The following is a 23,524-nucleotide window of genomic DNA, read 5'->3' as shown; positions in this document are numbered from 1 at the left end:
TGAGACAGACTAAATCCAGAAGAACTGAGGCAATGTCTCCAAGACACCTACCTGCACAGCAACAGTACTGTGAACAATTTTAGCACTTGAGTAAAAGGCTGTAAAGTGAGGATGCTTTCAAAATTGATGCCATTAATAGATTTTATTTAACTTCTATTTACTAAATCAAATAAATATTTGGTGGTTTAAAACCGCTAAAAAGTGTCCTAAGTACTCTTACACATAGTTTTTCAGGTAGCTCTGCAGGAAGTGTCTTGGAGACGTTGCCACAGTTCTTCTGGATTTAGTCTGTCTCAGTTGTTTCTGTTTCTTGATGTTAATCACAGACTGACTCGATGATGGTGAGATCAGATCTCTGTGTGGACTCCTTGTGCATACAAAAAAAATCTCACTTGATTATTACAATTAATTGTATTTCCTTACCAAAATTTTTTTATTTTATTTTGTAATAATAGCTGAAAATCTAAGAGTTATATTTGGACTCCATGACAGCTATAAGTTCATAATCTGTCCCAATATGAATATTGCTTCTTATATCCTGTCTTTCCTTTGTATTCACAGCAACAACCCTTCAACTCTTCCTCCAAAACACCACCTGCCTCACTCCCCTCATCATCTCCGCGGCCTCCCGTCTCCTGCTCCTCCTCTTCCTCTCTCCATAGCCGGACTGCCTTCCTCCCACTACTCCCTTCACTCGCCCTCCCACATCTCCAGCCATCCGGCCATGTTCGCCACCCCTGCTACACTGCCTCCTCCGCCCACCCTACCGACCAACAGCCTGGTGGTGCCAGGACACCCTGCCGGACCGCCCTATCCAGGTAAAAAAAACAACACGCTGAGATGGTGTACTTTTTATGGTGTAGTTGGTACGAGATTTCTTGAAAATCAGTAGGTTTCTTCAGTTCTGCAATATAACAAATTGATACAAATATTTAATTAGCATAAGGGTCTGTACACATTAGAGTTTACGCTGCAGCAAAGAATGCTGCAAAGCCACTGATTTCAATTTGGATGGTGCATTTCAAGGATGTAGAGGGAAAAAATTAAATGGTTGCAGAAGTGTAGGTGCAAAAATTTTAGCTTTTACTGAAATGCACTTTGACATTAGCATCCATTGACCAATGAGAATGAAGGGTCCGATTTTTACCAAATTTTAACAAACCTGCAGAACACATTTCATGCATTTCTGTTCCTCAAACGCTCTGTTGTAGATGTTTCTAGTGTTTAGTGCCCTAAGATTGTGCATTTTTTAAACTTAGACCTAAGAAATGAAAGACGTGATTACCACAAAACTATAAACATTGTTTTTTTTTTTTATGTATTACATTTATCCCATTTTAAAGATTTACATTAGCATATTGTAATGCTAGTCTTAAATTTGCACAAATGTGGTTCCCAGAAATCTACTGACTCTTCCTACAGTTACTGTACTTTAATTGCTTGGTAAAAAACTCTGCTTGTTGACAAATAACCCATGTTAAAGACAGCTTTACAGGCACAGTATTCAGTAACAACAGCACTGCTCTTAGATCGCATTCTTTTCAAGATTTTTCAAGTGCGAGGCGAGATGGGGCACACATCAGAGGTCAGCATATGAAAAATGTGACTTTATATCCAGTTGGTCCAGTTTCTGCACTATAAAATACCTGTAATAAAGAAGGATGCGAGCTGCACTTCTTTTCTAATATCTGGATCCTGTGCCTCAGAAAGTTTTATTGGCTGATATTTTACCTTTGACAGTCATGTCAGTTTTTAAATGCTTTGTCTGATATATTATATACTATATGCAAAATTTGAGATGAAAATTATACCTGGCCTCTTCATCTCTGCCTTATCTGTATGGTAAGTGTATTTTTTTTGTTGGATTATTTAGATGCCAATTCCAGACATTTTAGAGCTACATGCTGATCTAAATCAAGGGATCAAGAACAGAATAACAAAGTTTTTAATAAAAAATAGTATATTCAAACATGCAGTTAGCCTCTACAGTGTAATCCTTTCTGTAGCTGCCATCACTGAAAACATAATATCTTAGTTCACTGTAACAAACCAAGTGTAGAGTCTAAATTAAAAGTATATATTGATGTCTTTTAAAAGCATCAAGCAAGTTTAAAAAGGGTCGTAAAGGAATAGTTCACCCAAAAATGAAAATTTGTATGCAAACCTGTATGCATTTGTTTCTTTTGTGGAAGCATTTACTTTTTTGTCTATAGATTATATGTGGTCAAAATAGGTTTTCCGTCTTCCGCATAAGAAAGTCATTCATACAGGTTTGGGTGATGAGGGTCATGACAGAATTTTCATTTTGGGGTGAACTGTCCCTTTAAGTCCGTATTAGAGTTTGTGAATGTCGGGTCAAGTGTGTGTGTGTTTTCTGCTGAGGTGACTCTCGGTTCTCTCTTGTCTTTAGATACCAGCCTGTTGATATCTTTCAACCAACCAATCATGTATTGCCAGCCTCATTCGGGGATTCTGATTGGCACATTGTCACAGGCAACTCTCTTACCTCCACCAATGAGTCCTCACGTAGAAAACCCTCACACCTTGAATTGGAGAAACAGAGAAAGCCAGGTGACTACCCTCTTTCGCTTCTTCCTACCGCTGTTGTGAAAACTCACTGGCCGCCCTTGCCTTTTTTTTTCTTTTCCCTCCCGTGTCTTCCCCCTCTCCCCCCTTTCCCTCCTTTTTCCCCTTCGCTCTCCTTTCTTGCAGAGCATGATCTTCTGCGGCAGGAGCTGAACAACCGCTTCCTGGTTCAGAGCTCGGAGCGAGGTCGGGGGTCGGCTCCAGGGGCGACAGGGTCGCCGTTGGCCCCTGTGTCGCTCCTCCGGGCCGAGTTTCACCAACATCAGCATATGCACCAGCACCAACACACGCATCAGCATACCTTTACGCCCTTTCCTGCCAGTCTGCCCCAGGCAGCCATCATTGGGCCGCCCACTGCACCTCCCATGGTGCGTACCCCAGCCAGAAATGTGAGGATAAGTAAAAACGGATAGATTTTACTCCCTTCCTTACCTCCCTATTCCCCCTTAAAATACTCCAACCTATTTAAGACAAGCCCTTTCTATGCGGCCATCCTATTCTTCCAGCAATTGACACCCACAATCGTGTTGACGCACTGAATATCAGCACGGCCGCATCACGGTCATGCTGATATTCGGACTGACAGCACGAGTAACTTATATTTGGCATATATGGCAAGTTATTTTGTCTATTGTTGCTCCTTTGACGAAAACAGTTAAATGTAAGGGAGCAACACAGACTGGCAGCCTGTTTGAAACATCGCAAACACTGACAAGCGGACTGATGCAAACTGTGAAGCGGAACGGCGTTCATTCAATCGTAATAGCGCACCGGAACTAATTGTTGTGTAATAAGTAATAGAGCTTACATCCCACTACTGAGGCTTAAAGCTTATCTTAAACAGAGGACACAGGGTTGAAACTGTTTAACGGCACCACCTCTGTGACATAACCGATACCCATCATCCTAACAAGATAAACAATTGTCCCATGACAACCACAAATATTGTAGCTCTTTCCCTAATAAAAACCCTTTTTGCTGCCATGTTGACATGCCGTACTCATTGCGCTCTTATAGTGTGAGCCAGAGATGTTTTATTGCTTTCATATGAGCAGAACGGTGAGGTTTCTGAGTGCTGGGGGCTGTTTGAGAAAAACCGGAGGCAGACTGAGTCTTATGGCGTGACTGAGGTACAGACAGAACTCATTCTATGTGACACATTCAAAGCTTGCGGTCAAAACATAATGACCTCACCGCAGATGAAAGTCATGACATCAACGGGGTTGTTTTGATAAAGCGTAATTGCTTCCGTGTGCGAAGCGACTATTAGAGGCAAACTTTGGCAGCCTGTAATCAGATAAATTCAGCTCCTCAAAGTTAGCTAGCCATATAAAATGCATTCAGATCTCTGAAACGTATTCAAACAGGAATGAGAGCGTCTTATCTGCATACTATCGCTGCTGTCAACCAATCCAAAAGATATTATGTCGGAGCACAAGATAAAAAAGTAAGGCATTGAATCATAGATTACCATCTCCAAAGATTAAAATCTGCTTGCATATTAGCTTAAAACATGCCATATGTTGGTAGTTTGCTGTTCGGATTCTTTTGTGGGTCACAGAGCTGTTTCATCACCAGAAATTGAAACACGGAAATAGCTGAATGACAAACACCACCAAACCTTCCTCAAATGTTTTACGAGGTGAACTGCTTATTTGCTGATTTGCTATTGTTGAATTTCTTTCAACACCATGTGATTTAAATGTGATGTTTTCTACTGACAAATGTACTGATGATTGATTTCGAAAGCATTTGTGTTTACTGTGGGTCAATATATAAAGAACGGATTGATTAAGTCAACATGAGCTCAGAAATAACCCAATTTACTTCCTTTATGCATGTTCCTGGTCTTATTGTGCATTATTCATTGGTGCATGTTATTACAAAGAAAAATGTCCTTTCCTGACAAAGGAAAACTACCTTTTGTAAATGTGAAAATGTGTCAGTCCAGGAAAGTAAAGTGGGTAGCGAAAGCCATTTCATGTTGACTTTGAACAGTGACACACTTCATATAATGTCTGTCTTGTTTTCTTTTCTTTCTTCCCTTCCTCCTAGAGATTTAATTGTTTACAGATGTAATATTGAGCCTTGATTTGCCAAAGCTGTTTGTTGTAAAGCTCTGACAGGGGCTGTGAATTATGAAGCACTGTTTTTAATAGACCACTACAAACCTTTGCTGTATTTACTCGGCGAGTGTTAACCATAAAGCAGGTGTGCGGGGAAGCCAGATCAGCAATTTTCTCAGCCAGGGCAACCTCATGTGTTTGATTTAGGCTAATTATCGCCACACATTCATACGATGCAGGATAAATGCAGTTTATCCCTGTTGATCTGTTGGAATATAAAGTCTGTATCATAAGTGGGCCGTGGTTCAAGCACTCCACACACACACACAGTGTGTCCTAAGAGTTTATCCTCTTTTATTACCATCACCTGAGACATAAGACGACAGGCTTCTGTAGAAACAACACTATATAAGTGGGATTGTAAAGGATTTGTATGTTTATGTAAAAGAAATGACTTGAACTTGGAGTGCTAAACTTGAAGCGGTCGAATTAAGACGACTTTTTTTATTAGCATAATTGTAAAGTGTGGCAAAAAAAAGTCCTGGAGTTTAGTATGAATCGTTAAAAATATATTTATTGGTAACGCTTTACAATGAGGTTTCATTTGATAACATTAGTTAGTGTATTAACTAACCATGAGCAATACATTTGTTACTGTATTTGTTCACCTTTGTTTATGTTAGTTTATAAAAAAGCGTTACCATTTTATTTTATTTTATTACGATTAAAAAAAATTAAATTTAAGATTTTTTTTTTCATCAAATTTGATATGAATCTCTAAAAATGATCATGAACCATTTCAGCTGTTTTTCCTGACTCATCAAATACAGAATCTCACCACGATCACATGCTTTTTCTAGTTGCTATCCTATAGTTGCGCTGCTATCTTTACTCTCAAATTGTACTGTTTAACTAGAACTTGACTTTGAAGAGTTACTGTTCTATATGTATTTCTTAACAGTAATGGAATGACACTGCCACGTAATAAATGGCTCATGTCAATTTAATTAGAAGTGAAGGGTGCCTTTCATTTGTTTAGCAATCTGGTTTGACTCTTTTGTGAGCGTATTCCCACACTCTGTGTCGGCTCTGTGAAGCCTGCGCCAGCTGTGGCTGCTGTGGTTTTCTTTCATGTGACATTGAATGGCTGTTTTACTGTGTAATTGTTTTATTAAAAGGGTGTAATTTATTTGAGCTTCATCTGCTATTTATTTGACTATGTAAGCACACTGCAGTAAAGCTCTCTCATGTTTTTGGTCACAGATGCCTTTGATTTTGTTGATATGTTTTTAATTTGTGCGCTCTCTCTCTCTTTTTCTCTCCCTCTCTCAGTTCGACAAGTACGCCCCAAAGCTGGACAATCCTTTCTTGAGACATTCAAACGTAAGTGCCAACTTGTTTTGACTGCATAACCCTTGTTTTGACTGAAAATGAGTCAGATTATCAATTATGTTAACTTTGAGACATATGCCTATTTATAAACTTTTTGCATGTTTTTAAGCTTGCTTGGTTTGATGATGTTTTCAAAGCAGGATTAAAAAAGAGGTCATAGCTCAAAGAGATAGATGCCAAAGAAACTTTACATTTACATTGTTTTTTCTTTGCAGTTCTTTCCCTCCTATCCGCCAACAATGCCGGGCATGCCTCCATTGCTTCCACATTCAGGGCCCTTCAGTTCACTGCAAGGCGCCTTCCAGCCAAAGGTTAGACCTATGCCTTCACATCATGTGGGAATGTAGACAAAACTGTTTTGACTTGAGCAGAACAAGAAAGAGAGCATGTGGTTGGTTCAGGATTACAAGAAGATTAGGATGTCAAAAAATATTAGAAAAATATGGTCCATAAAAGGCTGGTAGTGTGATCATACAGATGTGAGCGCGAGAAAACACACCCAACAGTTTCTACAAATTGTTTGCCAGATGAATCTGAAAAACAAAGGATTGGTCTAGTCTTTTTCAGTTTTGAGAATGGAAGTAAAATTTCCTCTTCAACATTTTGCAGGGCTAGTGGTTCACCGAAACACATTTTTCATCAGAACCAAAATTAAAGTTTTAATTTAGCCAAAAGTGAAATAAAAAATAATGTTACTTAAATATGAGTAGAGTATTTGAACTTGGTATGCTGTTTAGGGTGTCGTGATCACATGTGATTGACCAATTTTTGGATTGCATCACTATACAGGCGTCCTAAATTTTCAACGTGTGGTTGCTTAGAACAGATCCAGATCAGAGCCGGGATCTAGCGTGGTTAGCCCCGTTTAGCTTCGGATGCTCATCTGAGAGATAGATTTAAATCTGGGATAGTTAGTCTCAATCCCGTCCCCTTCTCTCTATTCCAATCATTTCCTGTTACATCTTTACATTTGCTGATAATAAAAGAAAAGGGGTCCAGATACGAAAGTGTCCACCAAAGCGTTTTTTCACGTATTCAATTGTTTTCAATGGGAGCGCCATGTTTTTAGAACGCCATGAGCGTAACGAGGCGCAGAGCGAGTATTTCACGCTCAGGCGCTGAGCGATCTGCGGTTTATACTGGTCGCGGAGAGTTGAAGAATGTTCAACTTTGAGTAAAACACAGCGCTCATCACTGTCACTTTTCACCCAGCTGTCCAATCAGAGTGGAGGAGGGGCGGGACAAATATAACAGACCAACCGCCACATTCTGCTTGTACAACGTCAACATATGAAAACAGCGTGTATAATAACGGAACAAAATAATTTAAAACGAGTCAGAGGAAATAGTTTACATTCTATCGGCATTTTTATATAGAATCAATACAGAAACAAACTATCTGTGAAATGAGATACTAGTAACACTTCCGCTGATATTCCGTATAATAACAAGCAAAGAGTCTTAACCAGTGGCGGCTGGTGATAATTCTTTTTTTTTTGGGGGGGGGGGGGGGGGGGGGGGGGGTTGTTGAGATAGTGTCTTCACTTTTATCTTTTTACACATTCATTTCCCACATATAATTGAATGAGGAAAAAAAAACAAAAAAAACAACAGACTAGCATGTTGACTATTTGAACATAAATTTTGCTCTCCTTTCTTTCTGGCCAGCAACTCTCTGATTAAAGGCAGTCATCTCAGTAGTGTCATGACATTTGCATAATTCAGTTAGATATTTGAGGTCTCTTACCCCTGTTGTTGTCCACAAAACTTCAGTACCGACACTTTTAAATAAAAGACAGGGAAAGCAATAAAGGGCATTGCTAACAACATCCATCCAGCCAGCTACTTACATTTCTCATAACAAGCGCGTGAAGCTCCGAGTGCAGCTGTGTCCTCTGTCACTGGCCTGCTGCTGGATTTGTAAATCACGTTGGTCCGGTTCTGGATCATCCAACGAACGCCTTGTGAAAGAATTTGGTTTAACTGCTGCCATCTCTACGAAAGTGATCATCATAACAAGGTTTTGGCGGAGCCGGAGTGACTGTGTCGCCCGCGCACTTTCGCTTTAGTGGTCATGAACGGAAAGTTGAATGACAGGTGACGAGAACCAATCAGATTGGATAAAATAACACGCATCCAATTCTGATTCGCCAGGGACGCAGCAACCTGCGTCCGTAGGAGGATCTTTAAAAACCAATTAGAGACCAGCTTCAGGTCACATGCTGCCCGTATATTTTTGGACTCAGATAGACATCCATTTGTCCGGCGTCCCTCGCGCAAGAAACCGCATGAAACATATTGAAGAACATATTAGTTAACCGATCAAAGCCAGTTTTTATCAAATGCTGAGGCTCTTATTAACAGCCAGCACATCGTATGAGTAAACTATTTTATTTTTATATCATTTTTGTATACATGTATATTTCTGGAATTTTGATGGGGGCGGCACCCCAGCGCCCTCTATTGACCAGCCGCCACTGGTCTAAACTGAAAAAAGTGCTGCGCTGCCAAAACACTCTCAAGCGCTCACAGCGAGGCATTTTCAGTATAGCGCCTAGCGTTTTCAGCTGGCTAAAAATGCTTTTGTGGACACGCGGCCTTACACTATCAATGTATTTATGCGTTAGCATTACATTCTCTCTATTTTCTGTATCTAGTAGAAATGTGGCATGTCCCCTGATCTAGAGCCCAGCCTCACCTCACCATTAGTATTCAGGGTGCTCTCAAATCCCACACAACTTCATTTATACTGCAGACAGACGGAGAAATCTACCACTGCCACTTTCTCCACTAATGGATTATGCAAAGAAGCATAGGCTCAATAACTTGCTGGAGGCTTTTGTGTTAACTTTTAGACTTATCACTGGGTCTTGAGCAGGGCGGTTAATGTGCGTGTGTGTGTGTTTGCAATGTGTGTGTTATATAGCTTTCCCTCACTTGGTGTGTAATAGTTTTTACTTGGCACTTCTCTAATAACTCTCACTATTATGTTAGCTCCCAGTCAAAGGTAGAGCCCGTCTAAAATGTATGTTTATTAGTATAAATGAATCCATGAAACTTGGGACTAATGTGGAGTTTTAAACTTTAGGCTTTTTAAACTTTTGGAGTTTATAGGCTTGTGGTCTATTTAAATAGCCAATAGGCTTTAGTTACATCACAGCAATGAACCATGATTTGCTCATTTGCAAGTCTGCAAAAAGTTAATTTTACACTAGTATACAGACTACCTTACAGTTAACACACAGATTGCAAGCCACGCAACTTCTGTTTTGATTTCATAGGATCATCAGTTAAAAAATGCATTGAAAAGAAAAAAAGCTAAATTCATATTTGGATAAGCTGCAGTGTTTTCTGGCCTAAATATTGATATGTTTTTGGTGCCAGTTAGACTTTAGTCATCACACCAAGGAGCCAAAAATGCAATGCAGTGCAACATCTCTAAACAGCGCATGGAGGAAAATAGTAAAGAAACAGACCTCTGTGTAATGCTATGTTCCATTAGCTTTATCTAAAAAGGTTTTAAATTTCTCTCCAGGCCTCAAACCCTATTGATGTTGCAAGACAAGGAACGGTCCCGCACACTCTCCTTCAGAAGGACCCGAGGGTAAGCCGTCCATTCTGGAGATCCACTTAAGAGATTAGCCGTTACAAACTAATGAGGATTGTGGTGTTTTCAGCATTTCATGAACTTGAACTTTATTAGAAAACATTTTTCTCTATTTCTTTTCCTCACAGATAACAGATCCTTTTAGGACTTCTGTAAGAGTAAGCATCATATTTTCATTCTCCTTCAAATCCTTACATTTTCCACCTTAAATGCAACCGCCTTTGTGCTAATGCTTTGAAATTTCTTCTTCGCTCATGTCAGAAGCCAGGTAAATGGTGTGCAGTTCATGTTCAAATCGCCTGGCAGATCTACCATCATCAGCAGAAGATGAAAGTAAGTCCTCTCAGAAGTCAAGAAATTATTCAGATCTTTAATATAGTATAGCCTTAGGTGTTAGAACTACAAGAATGCATAAGTACACTTTGTAATGATTCGTGCATTAAAGTCTGAGTGATTTTCTCTTATTAAGGAAGGTTTACATATAAAGAAATAAATAGTACTTTTTTTAACTTTATACACTCACAAATATCATAAGTAACATTGAATGTAACCTCAAATTGATGTTTGTCCCTTAAAAGCAGATGCACTTGGACCCGCATAAACTGGACATGAATGGAAAACTTGATCTATTCAGCCGTCCTCCAGCTCCCGGCGTGTTCCCTGGGTTTCCCTACCCTCATGACCTGGCCAGACCCCTCTTCTCATCAACAGGTGTGTGAAGAAAACTCCTGAAGTCAACATGAAATCAAACTTGACTATATTTACTCTCTCAGTACACATTCCTGGTCTCATTATGCATAAGGTCATGCATAAAATCATATCCTACCGTACTGAACTCAACTCCATAAGGATGGACCAAAGTGCTGTCCATAAATAGTAAAAACTCATAATTCAAAAATTCATACAAACCTAAAGCAACAACAAAGCATAACACCAAGAAAATCATGCAGCCGATCACTCACAGTACTCAGACCTAATCAACCGCCGTAAGCTTGATAAAATAAGTACGTTTTCATTGTTTTTCTCATTGAATATCCTGTAAAATTAGTAAAATAATCCTAACTCTATCCTTAACCGCCTACTAACAGTCTATTCTAATGAGAGTTGGTGTAATAAAGTGTAACCACATTTCATATTGACTTTAAATTCTTAAGATGAAAAATTTAAATAAAAAAGTTGCACGTACACAACTGTTCCTGGAAATAATTCCCTTTCCTGCTGTTATGGGACCTGACCACTTTAAGATATTCTACTTATATAAAAGTGATTTTCATTTAACTTTTGACACTTTGCAATAAGGTTGCATTAGTTAACATTAGTTAATGCATTAGTTAACATGAACTAACCATGAACAACACCTCTGTTCAGCATTAGTTAATCTTTGTTAACGTTAGTTCATAAAAATACAGCTGTTCATGGTTTGTTCATGTTAGTTCACAGTACATTAACTAATGTTAAAAAGATTTTAATAATGCATTAGTAAATGTTGAAGTTAACATTAACAAAGATAAATAAATGCGTTATTAATACAATTCATTATTAGTTCATGTTAACTAATGTAGTTAACTAATGTTAACTAACAAACCTTATTGTAAAGTGTAACCATTTAACTTATAAACTATATTTATAATCCAATCAAGACACTGCCCTCGCAGTTTATTTATATCTTATGTTGTCAATTATACTGCAATAGCTTTATTGGTATGGCTCCAGTATAATAAAAATGGATTTGTATGTTCTCATTTTCTCATTTGCATGTTGTTATTTTGACCGTTTTCTTGGCTCAACGCGGGGGCTGCGGGCATGAATATAAATGCTTTACCTGATATAATTGACTGGTAGCTCTTTGTTGAAGGGCAACATGAGCGTGTCTGCCCTTTAGATTGTAATTATGCAGCGTGGTGTCATGAAGGAGCTTGTAATTGGTTTCTTCATTAATGATACACACTAACAAATGACACATGAATAGACAGTTGACCCTTTGAAATGCAACCTGAACACTCTAAGACATCACTGTCCTTTTTATTGTCTGGGCAAACTGCTCAGTTTCCCTCTAAACATCTTATTACTGGTAGCCCCGCCCCAAACTCACACCATTGGTTGAGCCAGTTGTCTCTCCACATTAAACTGGAATAGGAGAAAGTATTTAAGCTAACATTTCTTGTCTTATTTCACAGTATATAGAGACTACATCTACTTCTGTTGTGGTGAATAATTTAACTGTTTGGCTTTTTTAACTGTTTGCTGTATTCAATAGGATCGGGACATCCAGCTGCTTCACCCTATGGACCGTCTCCTCACCACGCTGGCTTCCTGCCTCCTAGCCATTTGGCAGGTAAGTGTAAGTAAACCACCATTTTAAATAGTTCTTCTTCTCTATGTCCTTCTGTAATTCAAATTGAATGCATTCTCGTTGAAATCCCTTTTTATTTGATGCGAACATGAACAAGGCAAATAATGACAGAAATGCAATCTGCTCCATATGTTGTAGCTGCATACCTCAGTGGTGATCATTCAGCTATCAAAGCACATCTTTCCACAAAAACCAAATTCCCCAAGAAATAAATCCCCAACCTTTAGATAACATGACAAATTGAAAACACTATAGTTATATCCCTCACAGCCTTGTTTCTGTTCTCGTCAAATGAAATATAATATCTACTCTAAGGCCTATTAGTCTGGTATCAGTCGGCTCAGAGGTGTCTCCCCAAAGGGTCAGATATTAGAACCTTTACTCAACTTTCAAAATGTTTTATATATATATATATTCAAGATTTTTATCCGGTTTTAAGTACGTTGAGGTATTTTTCCAAATGTACTATATATATATATATATATATATATATATATATAAATACAGTACATTTGGAAAAAATACCTCAACGTGCTTAAAACAGGATAAACTTAATTAGCAAAATCTTGAATTTAAAGTCATTCTTTGCTGAACTGGCTGGTGTATAGAAAAAGAAAAAAACAAGTGAAAACATACAAAATGACCATGTTTTATACAATACATTTGTGCCCCTCCCCCAAAGACCCACACATACATTTTGTGTCAGAGACCATTCTGACCAAACCTTTTTTTCCCCCAATACAAAATATAGTACAAGTATATTTTTCTATCATTCCCTTTTTACTGGGCTCTGATTCGTTCAGATAGTGTTCCCCTACAGTTTCTATCAGATATGTTATTTGAGCTCGGTGATGAATGCGGATTTCACACAGTGAGCTCTCAAGTCAATCCAATTTCAGTTTGTTAACACCTGGGGCTCAAAGGAAATGGAGAGAAAACTGGTCAAATGCAGAGTTGGGTGAGGTGTTGCCTAGTAGTTAAAGCTTGGACTGGTAATCAGAAGGTTTCTGGTTTCTGAGTCAAGAACTTATCACTATTATGCCCTTGAGCTAAGCACTTAACTCTAGGTTGCTCTAAGGGGGCTTGTTCATGTGAATTAGTGTATTGTGAATTTCCTGGCATAAAAGCATTAGCTAAATGACTGCTTACTTATTTAACTACACTGTGGATTAGTCATAAATCCATTCCTGGAGTTCAGGAATTTAAATCCATGTTCCACATAGAAAACACTGAATTGTGTTTTTTTTTTTTTTACTTCTGTGGGCCGGAGGTTGTTTGTTTTGTATTTCATTTGATTATACATTAATGCAACTGCATGACTGATTTTGGTTCCTTCATCCCTAGAAAGGTAAGTATTAATACATAGCTTAATAGGGGTAAGGGGTACGTAGATGGAAGGATCACTACAACTTTTAGAGGAAATGGGAGACACATGAGCTGTTTTGCTAGCTTTCATTTGATCATTTTCCACATCAGACATTTTAAAATGTCCCTAGCAATCGCACTCCAATCAGGTACCACTCTTCATGCCAGCACCTCTCGCTGCCTAATCCGCAGCCAGTGAACACTCTCCAACAGTCTTACTGGGAGAAATAAACAACCCTTAGGGAGTCAGAATAGCAGCAGTAACAGTGACGCAAAAAACAAAGCTGGCTTGTAAGAGAAAAGCCGGTTGGAATGGTCGGGCACCTCCGGCCCCGCGTCGCTAATCCCTGTTTGGCATTTTGCAGATCCATTCAGTCGCTCCAGTACCTTTGGCGGCCTCAGCAACCTTTCAAGCAGTGCCTTCGGTGGATTAGGCAACCCAGCCCTCGGTAAGCCCCGGCCTCTAGCTCGACTCAGTGCAGCACAGCTTAGCTGTAGACCACAGAGAGTGCAGAGGGAATAAAAAGGAGATGGGAATGAAAGAAAGGCACTTAGCTTTGCTGCAAATGCAAAATGAGAGTTAAGGGAAACAGGGGGGAGGCAGGCATTACCGCAGACAGGCCTTTGGCAAATTCACACCCCAACTCAAACTCGCAAGCCAACTGGTTTATCATTGCTCTTGCATTTATTAGTTTCTCACAAAGTAGGGGTTCGCCATATCTCATTTCCTCTCCCTTCTTCCTTCATTGGCTGAACGGGAGTTCTTTTAGTGAAACTGATTGCATTGAGATAGAATCTCTATGGAACGCTTTGCTTTTCATAGCTTTTGACCCCGCTGGGTCCTTCATTTGTTCTCTGCTTAAAAGTCTTAAAAAGCAGCCTTTGGTACCCCATTTGTAGAAGAAACTACGCCATTAACCTTTCAGTTTGTGTATGCAGAACCTTTATGGAACTGGACTGTGATTTGTTAAACTGATGTCATGTTTCTTGTTATTTCAGGGGCCAACAGTGTGTTTGGACCCAAAGAGGGTCCCGGGCTGCATGGTCTCAGTAGTCCTCATCACGACACCTGGAATCGGCTGCACCGGACGCCGCCCTCCTTCCCGACCCCTCCACAGTGGCCCAAATCTGTGGATGCAGAGAGAAGCAGCTCTGCAAACAGCCACGACAGAGATAGAGACCGGGAGCGTGAGCGTGAGAAAGAAAAAGAAAGGGAGAGAGAAAAAAGGGACTCTTCTGTTGGGAAAGAAGAGAAAGAAAAAGACAGGTTGGTGTTGCTGATTTCATCTCGTTTTGCCTTGACTTTTGATCTCTTAATTCAACTAATGATGGGTTCTTTACTGTTGCAGAGACTCTTTGGATCGCAATCGCCATTCAAACCGCTCCTCTCCAGCTTCCGCTCCAGTTAGTTACCAGATCAGCAACCTGATCCGCTCAAACAGCCAGAACTCGACCGACTCTGGCAGACACCGCAGTGGCAGTGCCGACCGCAACCGAGAGCCTGAGAAAGAGCATTTGGAGCGCCAGCGAGAGGCAGGCATTTTAGGAGACGTAAAGGTGAAGGAAAGTCGTTCTCCAGGGAAGGAGATCACAGACAGACGTTCCTCAGATGACTCTCTCAAATCCATTCACAGATCACCCTCTCCTTACTCGAAAAATGCCCTTAACGATGCAGGAATCAAGATGGGTATCCCACAACCGCTACCGATTAAAGAAGGTGAGAGGGATAGAAAGGAAACCAGCTCAGGGGATCTGCCACACAAGGTGAAGAATGACATGAAGATCAAGGAGGAACGCAAGGAAGACCAGGACGTAATGGTGGTTGGATCTGAAGCTGCCCCTAAGCCTCAAGTCCCTCCTCCACCTCATCAAACCACACAAATAGCTCATCACCACCCTGTACTGTCCCATCAGCCTCCTCCGCCATCTCCTCGCTGTAGCGACCCTCCGACACAGGCCTCGCTTCACGGAGTCCCCATGCCACACTCACTGCCGCTCACTCTTAGCGCCATGCATCAAATGGGAAGTCTGAATGCGCTTGAACGCACCCGCATGGCACCTTTTATGGGAGTCAGCCCTCTTGCAGCAGGTCGAGACCGCCTTCCACATCCGGCGTTCACCTGGGATCCCCTGCGAGAGGCTTACCGAAACCTCGACCTACAGCGGCGCATGGACTTCCAGCTTCGCTCTGAGCCTGGACACCGTTTCCCTGGCGTCTATGATCCAGAACGGCCCTATCGGGATCGGGAGCCACATGAATACTCGCACCACGAACACCTGCTGGAAGTTCGGCGGGAACAGGAGAGACTGAGGCAACAGGCTGAAGAAAGGGAACGGTTGCATTTAAGGGAGGAACTGGATCGGGCAAGGCTTCACCAACTGCACCAGTCGCCCATCGAAGGACACTTACCCCACATGCCACCATTCATGTCACACCTTGGCGGGATGCCGTACCCAAGGCTTAGCCCTTCAACAGGACATAACGGACTTCTTAACCGGACACCCCCAACTGCAGCACTAAGTGCCCCACCACCTCTGGTACCCTCTGGTGCTGCCAGACCAGCATCGCCAAGACGGACTACGCCAATCACCACCCAGGACCCTCGGGAGTACTCACCGTCACGCAACCCCAAAGAAGTGGAGGCACGGTAACATACTAGGAAGGAAAATGCCTCACTTGAGTTGGACACAGGCAACATGCACTTATTTTCACACAAAGTAGAGTAAATGATAAATAAATGTGTAATTTGTACAAAGATTTGTACCTTGGAACAAGCACATCAACCGGCTTTTTTTAACTGATTGGAGTCGAAGAAATGAGTTGATAGCTCCAACTCTTGGATGTTAACGTGAACTACCAAACAGAAATTTGATATTAATATATTAATCCAATGCCTTTTCAGTTTTCAAGTGAAAAGACATTCTCAAATTTGTTTGTACATTTCCTACCCTTCATGTACAGACATTTTTTATGTATTTGCATTACGTTTCATTCGTTCCCTGCCCTGTATTTATCCTAGTGAGCTACTGGATATGGATGTCTATGAACTCGCTGTTTGACAGTTGATTTGCTCTATGGTACCTGGAGATATTCAGTGCTGACCATGTACAAAGTTACATTTCAGAGTTTTTGTTTGTTTGTTGCTTTTTTGTTTTTGAGATATGCAGACAAATATGCATTACAATTTTCTGGTTTGGTTTCTGTAAAATTTAAAGATATTGTAAATATCTTGTTGATATCGACTTGGAACGAAATGACATTGTACATTTGTTAGGCTTTTTAAATGTTTCTAAAAAACAATGAAATTAAACAGAACCACTTCCAGGTTGAAAACCATGGTGACGGAGCTGTCCAATCAAATGGGGGTGCGGTCATGGCGATGCAATCTATGCAAAGAGGATTAAGAGAGTTCTGATTGGACGGTTGTCAAAATGGAGTTCTAAAGTGAGAATACCTGGAGACCTGTTATTCATTTGTCCAATTAAGAGCCAATGAAACAAACAGCTATGAACTTCCGGGTCATAAAGGAACTGCTTTAGCAGTTAACACTTCTCCAGCCACAAAACCTGGACATCTGGGAAACATATTGGAATGGTTGGGGTGGCAATAGACTCTTTCTGTCGACCTTGTGGTGTTGTGCAGTTGTTTTTCTTAGACTCTTGTATACAAAACAAGTAGAGCTTTAGGCGTGAAAAAAATGAAAATGAACATTCATGGTTTAAAAATGTATGGAATAAAGGTTGGACCTTATATCTGCATACCTGTCTGCCATTTAATTATAGTCTTCAGTATCGACTAACACTGAGTGTTGATAGTGAAGTGTGCAATGTTTCATACATGAGCATGGGTTCATCTCACTAAGGAATGTCTAGGTCATAAGTGTTTTTTTTGTGCATTTTTCACATTTATTTTCATGACAATGAAGCACATTTGACCCTATATCGAGAAAGAAAACATTCTTATTACAATAGTAACAAGAATCACTGTGTAGGATTTATTTTATTTTTAATTAGAAAACATTTGATTCCGTGCAGCAGATACCCCCATGCTTTATTCCTCAAAATGTACTTTGCAATTGAAATATTTATGCAAAAATAAGGTTCATTTTCTTTATGCAAAACATTATTTTCCATTGTATTTGGGGTGACATTTCGTGACAGTTTTCAACCGGATTGCTTTTGACAAGATGCTTTGCAAAAACAAATTTGGAAACAAAATTCAGATAATGTCTATTAGACTTTGTTCAGTTTATTTATGCCGAATATTCTCCACAGTCACCATTCACTGTATTCCAACAGGAAAGCGCGTTTATGTCAGCTCTGCTGTAGAGAGTAGGCTGAGAGTGGTGATGGGACAGGTCTGCAACACGATATTGATTTTCTGCAAGTGCAGCTTTTGAGTGTTTGTGTTGCAGGTAACTGGTATTGACTCTGAGGCTAGTGCCGTATTGACCTGCGGTCTGGACTCATTAATGGGAGTGACGCCTGCTAATGAGGGATGGATCAAGAAGGCGAGGAAGAACTGAAAAAGAATTGACCAAAGGTTGTCGGTCCTGCAAATAAGACGAGGAGAGGTTACGCTGTCCCTCTAGCGTTGACAGAGTCTCTCTATCTTTGTCTGTCTTTCTGACTTGCAATTTCATTTTCCTGCTCTCTCTATCTTTCTTCTCCCCAACTGACAAACAATTCATCCTCATAACCATCCCTAACTGGCTCCATCTGGCGTGCCACGCTCTGGCCTGCCCTCGGTCCCGGCCCTCACCTCAAGTAATGGCAGCATGCGTCAGGCAGTGTGCAGTCATTAGTGATGTTATTGAGAATCGATGGTCTCCCTGCTGCGTCTCTGGCAGCCTATCTGGACGTGCTGCTTCAGAGAGGGCCACCGCCGGAGAGAGAGATAGACGGACTGGGAAAGCTGCCGTGAGGTGTATTGGAAAGAGAGTTAAATCGGGATCCGTTTCAATTTGGCCATGCTGTAATTGAGAGGGTTATTCCATAGACACTGAGCATCTGTGTCTCTCTGGCCTTCTGCTGTCTCCCTCTAATCAGCTAGTTAGCACTTTCCAGACCTGGACCGGATAGAGAAACCAGAGAGAAAATGTTCTACTCCTGTAACAGTTTGCTGTCATCCAGGACTCCACGTCTGTCTGTCTATCGTTCCATCCATCCATCCATCCATCCATCCATCCATCCATCCATCCATCATCCAAGAAATGTTTGATTGTTTGGATGGTTAACATTGTTCCTGCTAGTCTATGCCATAAATATTCTATCCAGCTGCAAACAGCCTTGTTCAAAAAACGCCAGCAAAATCTCAGTGTTAACGGACAGCTCTCTCCATAGACCGCTTTGTTTGGGAAATAGCCATTATTTTTCCAGCCCGCGTAGAGGTGCAGAAATGACACACTTGACTTATCTCTCATACCGGCAAATTATCTGAGTATATACTATAATATTTTTAACATTGACACTCTCAATTCTCAAAATATTACTATCTCATACATTTTATTGAACATGTTGAACTAAAATGTGCCTAATAAACAAATAATAGTCATTTAAATGATCTAAATGTAAAAAATATATAAAATAAATACAATTTTCAGTTTTTTATTATCATTATTATATAATCCAACTTGTTAATTTGCTGCTTACACGTATATCAACATTATTGTTGAAGATTATCAGTTTGTTTCAACTGACAATTATCATGTGTTTGTTTTTTCTGGTTTTCCCAACCAATCCCCAAAATTTTTTATTATTTTAACTAAAGTATTATGTAACCCTTGAATGATGTCTAGCTCTTTTACCCCAATTTACCCGAATTTCAGTCTATAGCGCAGGGTGATCTGTATAAAAACAGTTATCTGACACCAGCAGAAGTGGGTGTTAAAATTCTGTTTGTAAGAAGTAAACTTGAGCGACAGAAAACTGAGACAAAATCTATATTAAACTATACTTTTTTTCAGTTATCCATCTAAATTTTCATCTACACCCTGCAAAGTACACACACTGATGGTAATACTACAGTACCAGAAAGTATATATAATTTACTCAATAACTGTGCTACTGTATATTGACCAAATCCTTTGCAGACCATATAACCGAGTGAAGCTCTGACCTCAGACAGAGTAAATTCCAGACTGAAGTGATAAGTCTCTCTACACCTCAACACTTCAGTAATGCTGTCGGAAAGAAACATCCACTGCAAACAGGAACATATGAGGGAACGGAATGGAAACAAATAATCGTTCTTTCTAAAAACAAGCAAGCCACTGAGATATGATGACATGGAGGGAGAAAATGAGAGTGGGTGTAAAGATGTAAAGTAGATGGGGAAAGACAGAGAAGGGGGGAAGGAAAGAGAGAGAGAGAGAAAGAGAATTCCAGACAGACCAAATCATTTTTCCCCTTTCATTCATTTTTTAACTGATTTTTTTTCCTCTTTCTTCATGCCTCAGTGAAAGCTCACTGCCTGACTCCTCACACTCGCATACACAGGCATCATTGTGTATACAAACCATAAAAGCCAAAGAGAATTTCTGCAGCTGGGTTCATCTGGCAGAGATGGAGGTTATAGTGGAGCGAAGCTGGCATGATATTCAGACGACCTGCAATCTGCGCTGTCAGTACAGGGTGGAGGCGAAGCGTAAATTGGTGGAGATAGATACTAATGCTCAATAGAGAGGGAGAGTATAAGCTTTTTCATACTCTGACATTTCTATTTGTTCAAAAAATTATGTTAGGATTTTTTAAGTTAAGGTCTGATTGTTTGACACAGCCCTGTTAGCCTCTGTTGGTAGATGCTGTAACGGCATGCTCAGTAGCCAAAAAGCACCTTTCTTTAATATGGACTGTGTTTAATAATGAGCAATGAATAGTCTTCAGGTAATAAATGGCCGAAGTTCTCCAAAAGATTGTTTGGGTTCTCCATTGGGAAGCGAGACTTCTCGCATTAAACAGTGAAACTTTGATTTATTCCTTCGAGCAATGTGTGAAATCCATAAACACTCACACAAATATATGGATGTCTGCTTGTCCACGGCACATAAGACGGCCTTCATATGGAGTCATTTTAGGTCTGCAGTCAAATTCAATGCATTATATAATTGTACATGATCCAAAAGAGAAATGTATTTTGGAGGGAAAACGAGCCTTTTATTTCAATTATTTATTCAAAAGTTCATATTTATGTGTATGTATTAGGGGTGTGACGAGACACAAGACGAGATTTTTTAGAAATCTTCAATGACAAAATTCATGACAATAAAAATAGCCTACAGGTGCTTTTGCAATGAATGTCATTTTAGTTCTACTTTCTGAGTACTAATTATCAAATGCATTGAAAGACAACAATATACAAGCACTGGAAAAGGTTTTGCCACAAACACAACTGACTTGTCTCCTGTATGACCTCTTAAGACCTTACTTTACATGAATTATGAGCTTCCAGAACTTCTGATTGAGGCTGTGTGTGACCTCCTTTCCACAAATTGAACATAGAAATAAAAACAGTATAAATAACAAAAATAAATAAGTTTTTTTTATCTTATTAAGTGCAAACAATGAGTGCAAGTATAATCAAAGTACTCTCTCAATATTCAAAGTGCAAACTGAGAGAAAAACCGAGAGCAGAGCTAAGAGGTTTTTACAACTACACAGCCCAGCCTAGATATTGGGAGACAGGCTATTGTATGTAGCCTAATTTGCGCAAATAAGGGAACTCGCGTTTACTTTTGAATTCGCGATTGCACGTACTCTGTGTATAGGGAGCGGCGGTGCTGAGCACGCGTTTCTACAACACATGACATTTATCAGACGCATACAATACAGATCCACTTTCGCGGCACGACTGAAGCGTGGTGTTGTGACGCCCTCGTGTGTATGTTGATGGGCGTTCCTCAAGTTTACCGCTATGGGCGTGCGTTTGAGCCAGCAGGGAATTAAAAACAAAGGACCAGCGAGAGACTTCCCTCAGTCTCCATGTGCTCTACGTCTATTGGATTGTCGCGTCGCGTTCAACGGATTAATTTGCATAAAGTTGAGCGTCGGCCAGCTTTTTTGACGCGCGGCATTTGCTCAACTTTATACAAATGAATCCGTAGAACGCGACGCGACTATCCAATAGAAGTAGAGCACACGGAGACGGAGGGAAGTCTCTCGCCGGTCCTTTGTTTTTAATTCCCCGCTGGCTCAAACGCACGCCCATAGCGGTAAACTTGAGGAACGCCCATCAACATACACACGAGGGGAAGCGTCACAACACCGCGCTTCAGTCGTGCAAAAGTGGATCTGTATTGTTACAATTGTGTGTGTGTGTGCTTGTTTATGTGATTTAGACGGACAGAAATTTGTATAATGACATGGGTATTACACTGGTATCACAACGTAATCATGATTTATGAGGACATTTCATGTGTCCAAAAAAAAAAACAGACTAAAGGCCCTTTCACAATGGACACGCAACGAAAAAGCGAAGCGGGAAAACAAATATTTTGTCTGCGAATAGTTCGCGTCAAAACCATTCACATCAGCCGCGACACGAGTTTGCGACGTCTGTGACGTTTCAGAGCTCCAACATTCCAAAACATTTGCGGCGACAGCTGAGAAAACACAGACACTTCCTCATCCAGTGAAGACGAGCTTTTCATTTTATTTAAAAGACAGAGAAGAAGGTTTTGGGTGCACCCAGTCTTAAAGAATAGAGAGTCTGAAGGGGAGTATCATGTATCAAACATCGTTTTTTCGCTGCAGCACATTCGCGTTCAGGGTGTAAAGGCACTACACAAACAGCTGATCAAAAAATAAAACCATTGCGTGAAATATTCGCACGTCAAAATCACATCCAGTGTGAAAGGACCTTAAACAATGTTTTATTAAAAATGTAAATGCAGAATCTATTTTGAAGATAAAACTATTATTCATATAGTAAATTAATGTTTCAGACAATGAAATAACAACTCTTTCCCACCGTTTAGATGAAGAAAAAAAAATGTTTTGTTCAATCAGAATCTCACTCTGTCTGTCCTTCCCCTCACTCTCACTGTGTGTGTCTGTGTGTGTCTGTGTGTGTGTGTGTGTGTGTGTGTGTGTGTGTGTGTGTGTGTGTGTGTGTGTGTGTGTGTGTGTGTGTGTGTGTGTGTGTGTGTGTGTGTGTGTGTGTGTGTGTGTGTGTGTGTGTGTGTGTGTGTGTGTGTGTGTGTGTGTGTGTGTGTGTGTGTGTGTGTGTGTGTGTGTGTGTGTGTGACTTTCTCTCTTGATGATGATAATTGAACCCTTTCGTATAGGCTGTTACAAATAGCTATCACTTGAAATAAAAACAACGTCATATGCTGTGTTTGCCAAGATCACGTATGATGCATATGTCTTTAAATTAATTATTTACTAGGGCTGTCAAAAGATTAATCACGATTAATCGCATCCAAAATAAAAGTTTGTGTTTACATAATATATGTGTGTGTACTCTGTTAATTATTATTTATATATAAATACACACACAAGCATGTATATTTAAGAAAAAAATATTTTTATATATAAAACATTTATATTTATATATATTATATAAATGTATATACAGTATATACATGCAAATATTTCTTAAATATATACATGAATGTGTGTGTATTTATATATAAATAATAATTAACAGAGTACACACACATATATTATGTAAACACAAACTTTTATTTTGGATGCGATTATGTATTAAAAGTACATTTCACGTGGTTTTCTAAAAGTGGCTGTTTATAATAAACTTGCATAAAATGTAGACACGCATCTTTCTCTTACCTGACACTGATATTTAAATCATCTTAGCTGTTTCTGTGATTTGGCTCCATTTATTAATTTTGTAATTCATTTTTTTTATTGGATACCACCCATATTGAAATGAAAGCATGCTTTATGGTGAATAAGATTGGTGCACAAACAGTAGCTAAGTTTGGTCAAAAAACACATGAAGAGAAGTGTTAGGATAATACAACATCAGCATTCGAATGGTGTTCTGAACTCATTACAATTTGACCCTTGACATCATCTGACATGAAATTAATTTAAATGTAATTGATCTCATAGATGTGGTTGTTGTGGTTCATGGTCATAGCAGCACCAACTGCTGCAGTTAATATGGTGAATTCAAATGACTGTGACATAGTCCTT

The 23,524-nt window shown here is 39.9% G+C and overlaps 1 protein-coding gene across 14 annotated transcripts in view; it reads left to right on the top strand.

Annotated features, from left to right (window-relative positions):
- Positions 1–17,128, top strand: part of fbrsl1 (fibrosin-like 1) — a 403,049-nt gene extending 385,921 nt beyond the window's left edge. For 2 of the 14 annotated variants that reach the window (XM_079815590.1, XM_079815581.1), the window contains 12 exons: positions 562–818; positions 2,713–2,975; positions 5,985–6,035; positions 6,260–6,355; positions 9,580–9,648; positions 9,780–9,809; positions 9,913–9,984; positions 10,230–10,362; positions 11,909–11,992; positions 13,735–13,818; positions 14,369–14,636; positions 14,719–17,128. In XM_079815590.1, the coding sequence (XP_079671716.1) occupies positions 562–818; positions 2,713–2,975; positions 5,985–6,035; positions 6,260–6,355; positions 9,580–9,648; positions 9,780–9,809; positions 9,913–9,984; positions 10,230–10,362; positions 11,909–11,992; positions 13,735–13,818; positions 14,369–14,636; positions 14,719–16,021 (2,710 nt within the window). In that variant the 3' untranslated portion in view covers positions 16,022–17,128. Of the gene's footprint in view, positions 1–561; positions 819–2,410; positions 2,572–2,712; positions 2,976–5,984; positions 6,036–6,259; positions 6,356–9,579; positions 9,649–9,779; positions 9,810–9,912; positions 9,985–10,229; positions 10,363–11,908; positions 11,993–13,734; positions 13,819–14,368; positions 14,637–14,718 lie in introns of all 14 variants that reach the window. The other 12 variants (XM_079815586.1, XM_079815584.1, XM_079815589.1 and 9 more) reach the window with 11 other exon arrangements.
- The last annotated feature ends 6,396 nt before the right edge of the window (positions 17,129–23,524 follow it).

Source organism: Gobio gobio (genome assembly GCF_949357685.1).
Source record: "Gobio gobio genome assembly, chromosome: 4".
Lineage (NCBI taxonomy): Eukaryota > Metazoa > Chordata > Actinopteri > Cypriniformes > Gobionidae > Gobio > Gobio gobio.
This window is presented reverse-complemented; position numbering and strand designations above follow the sequence as displayed.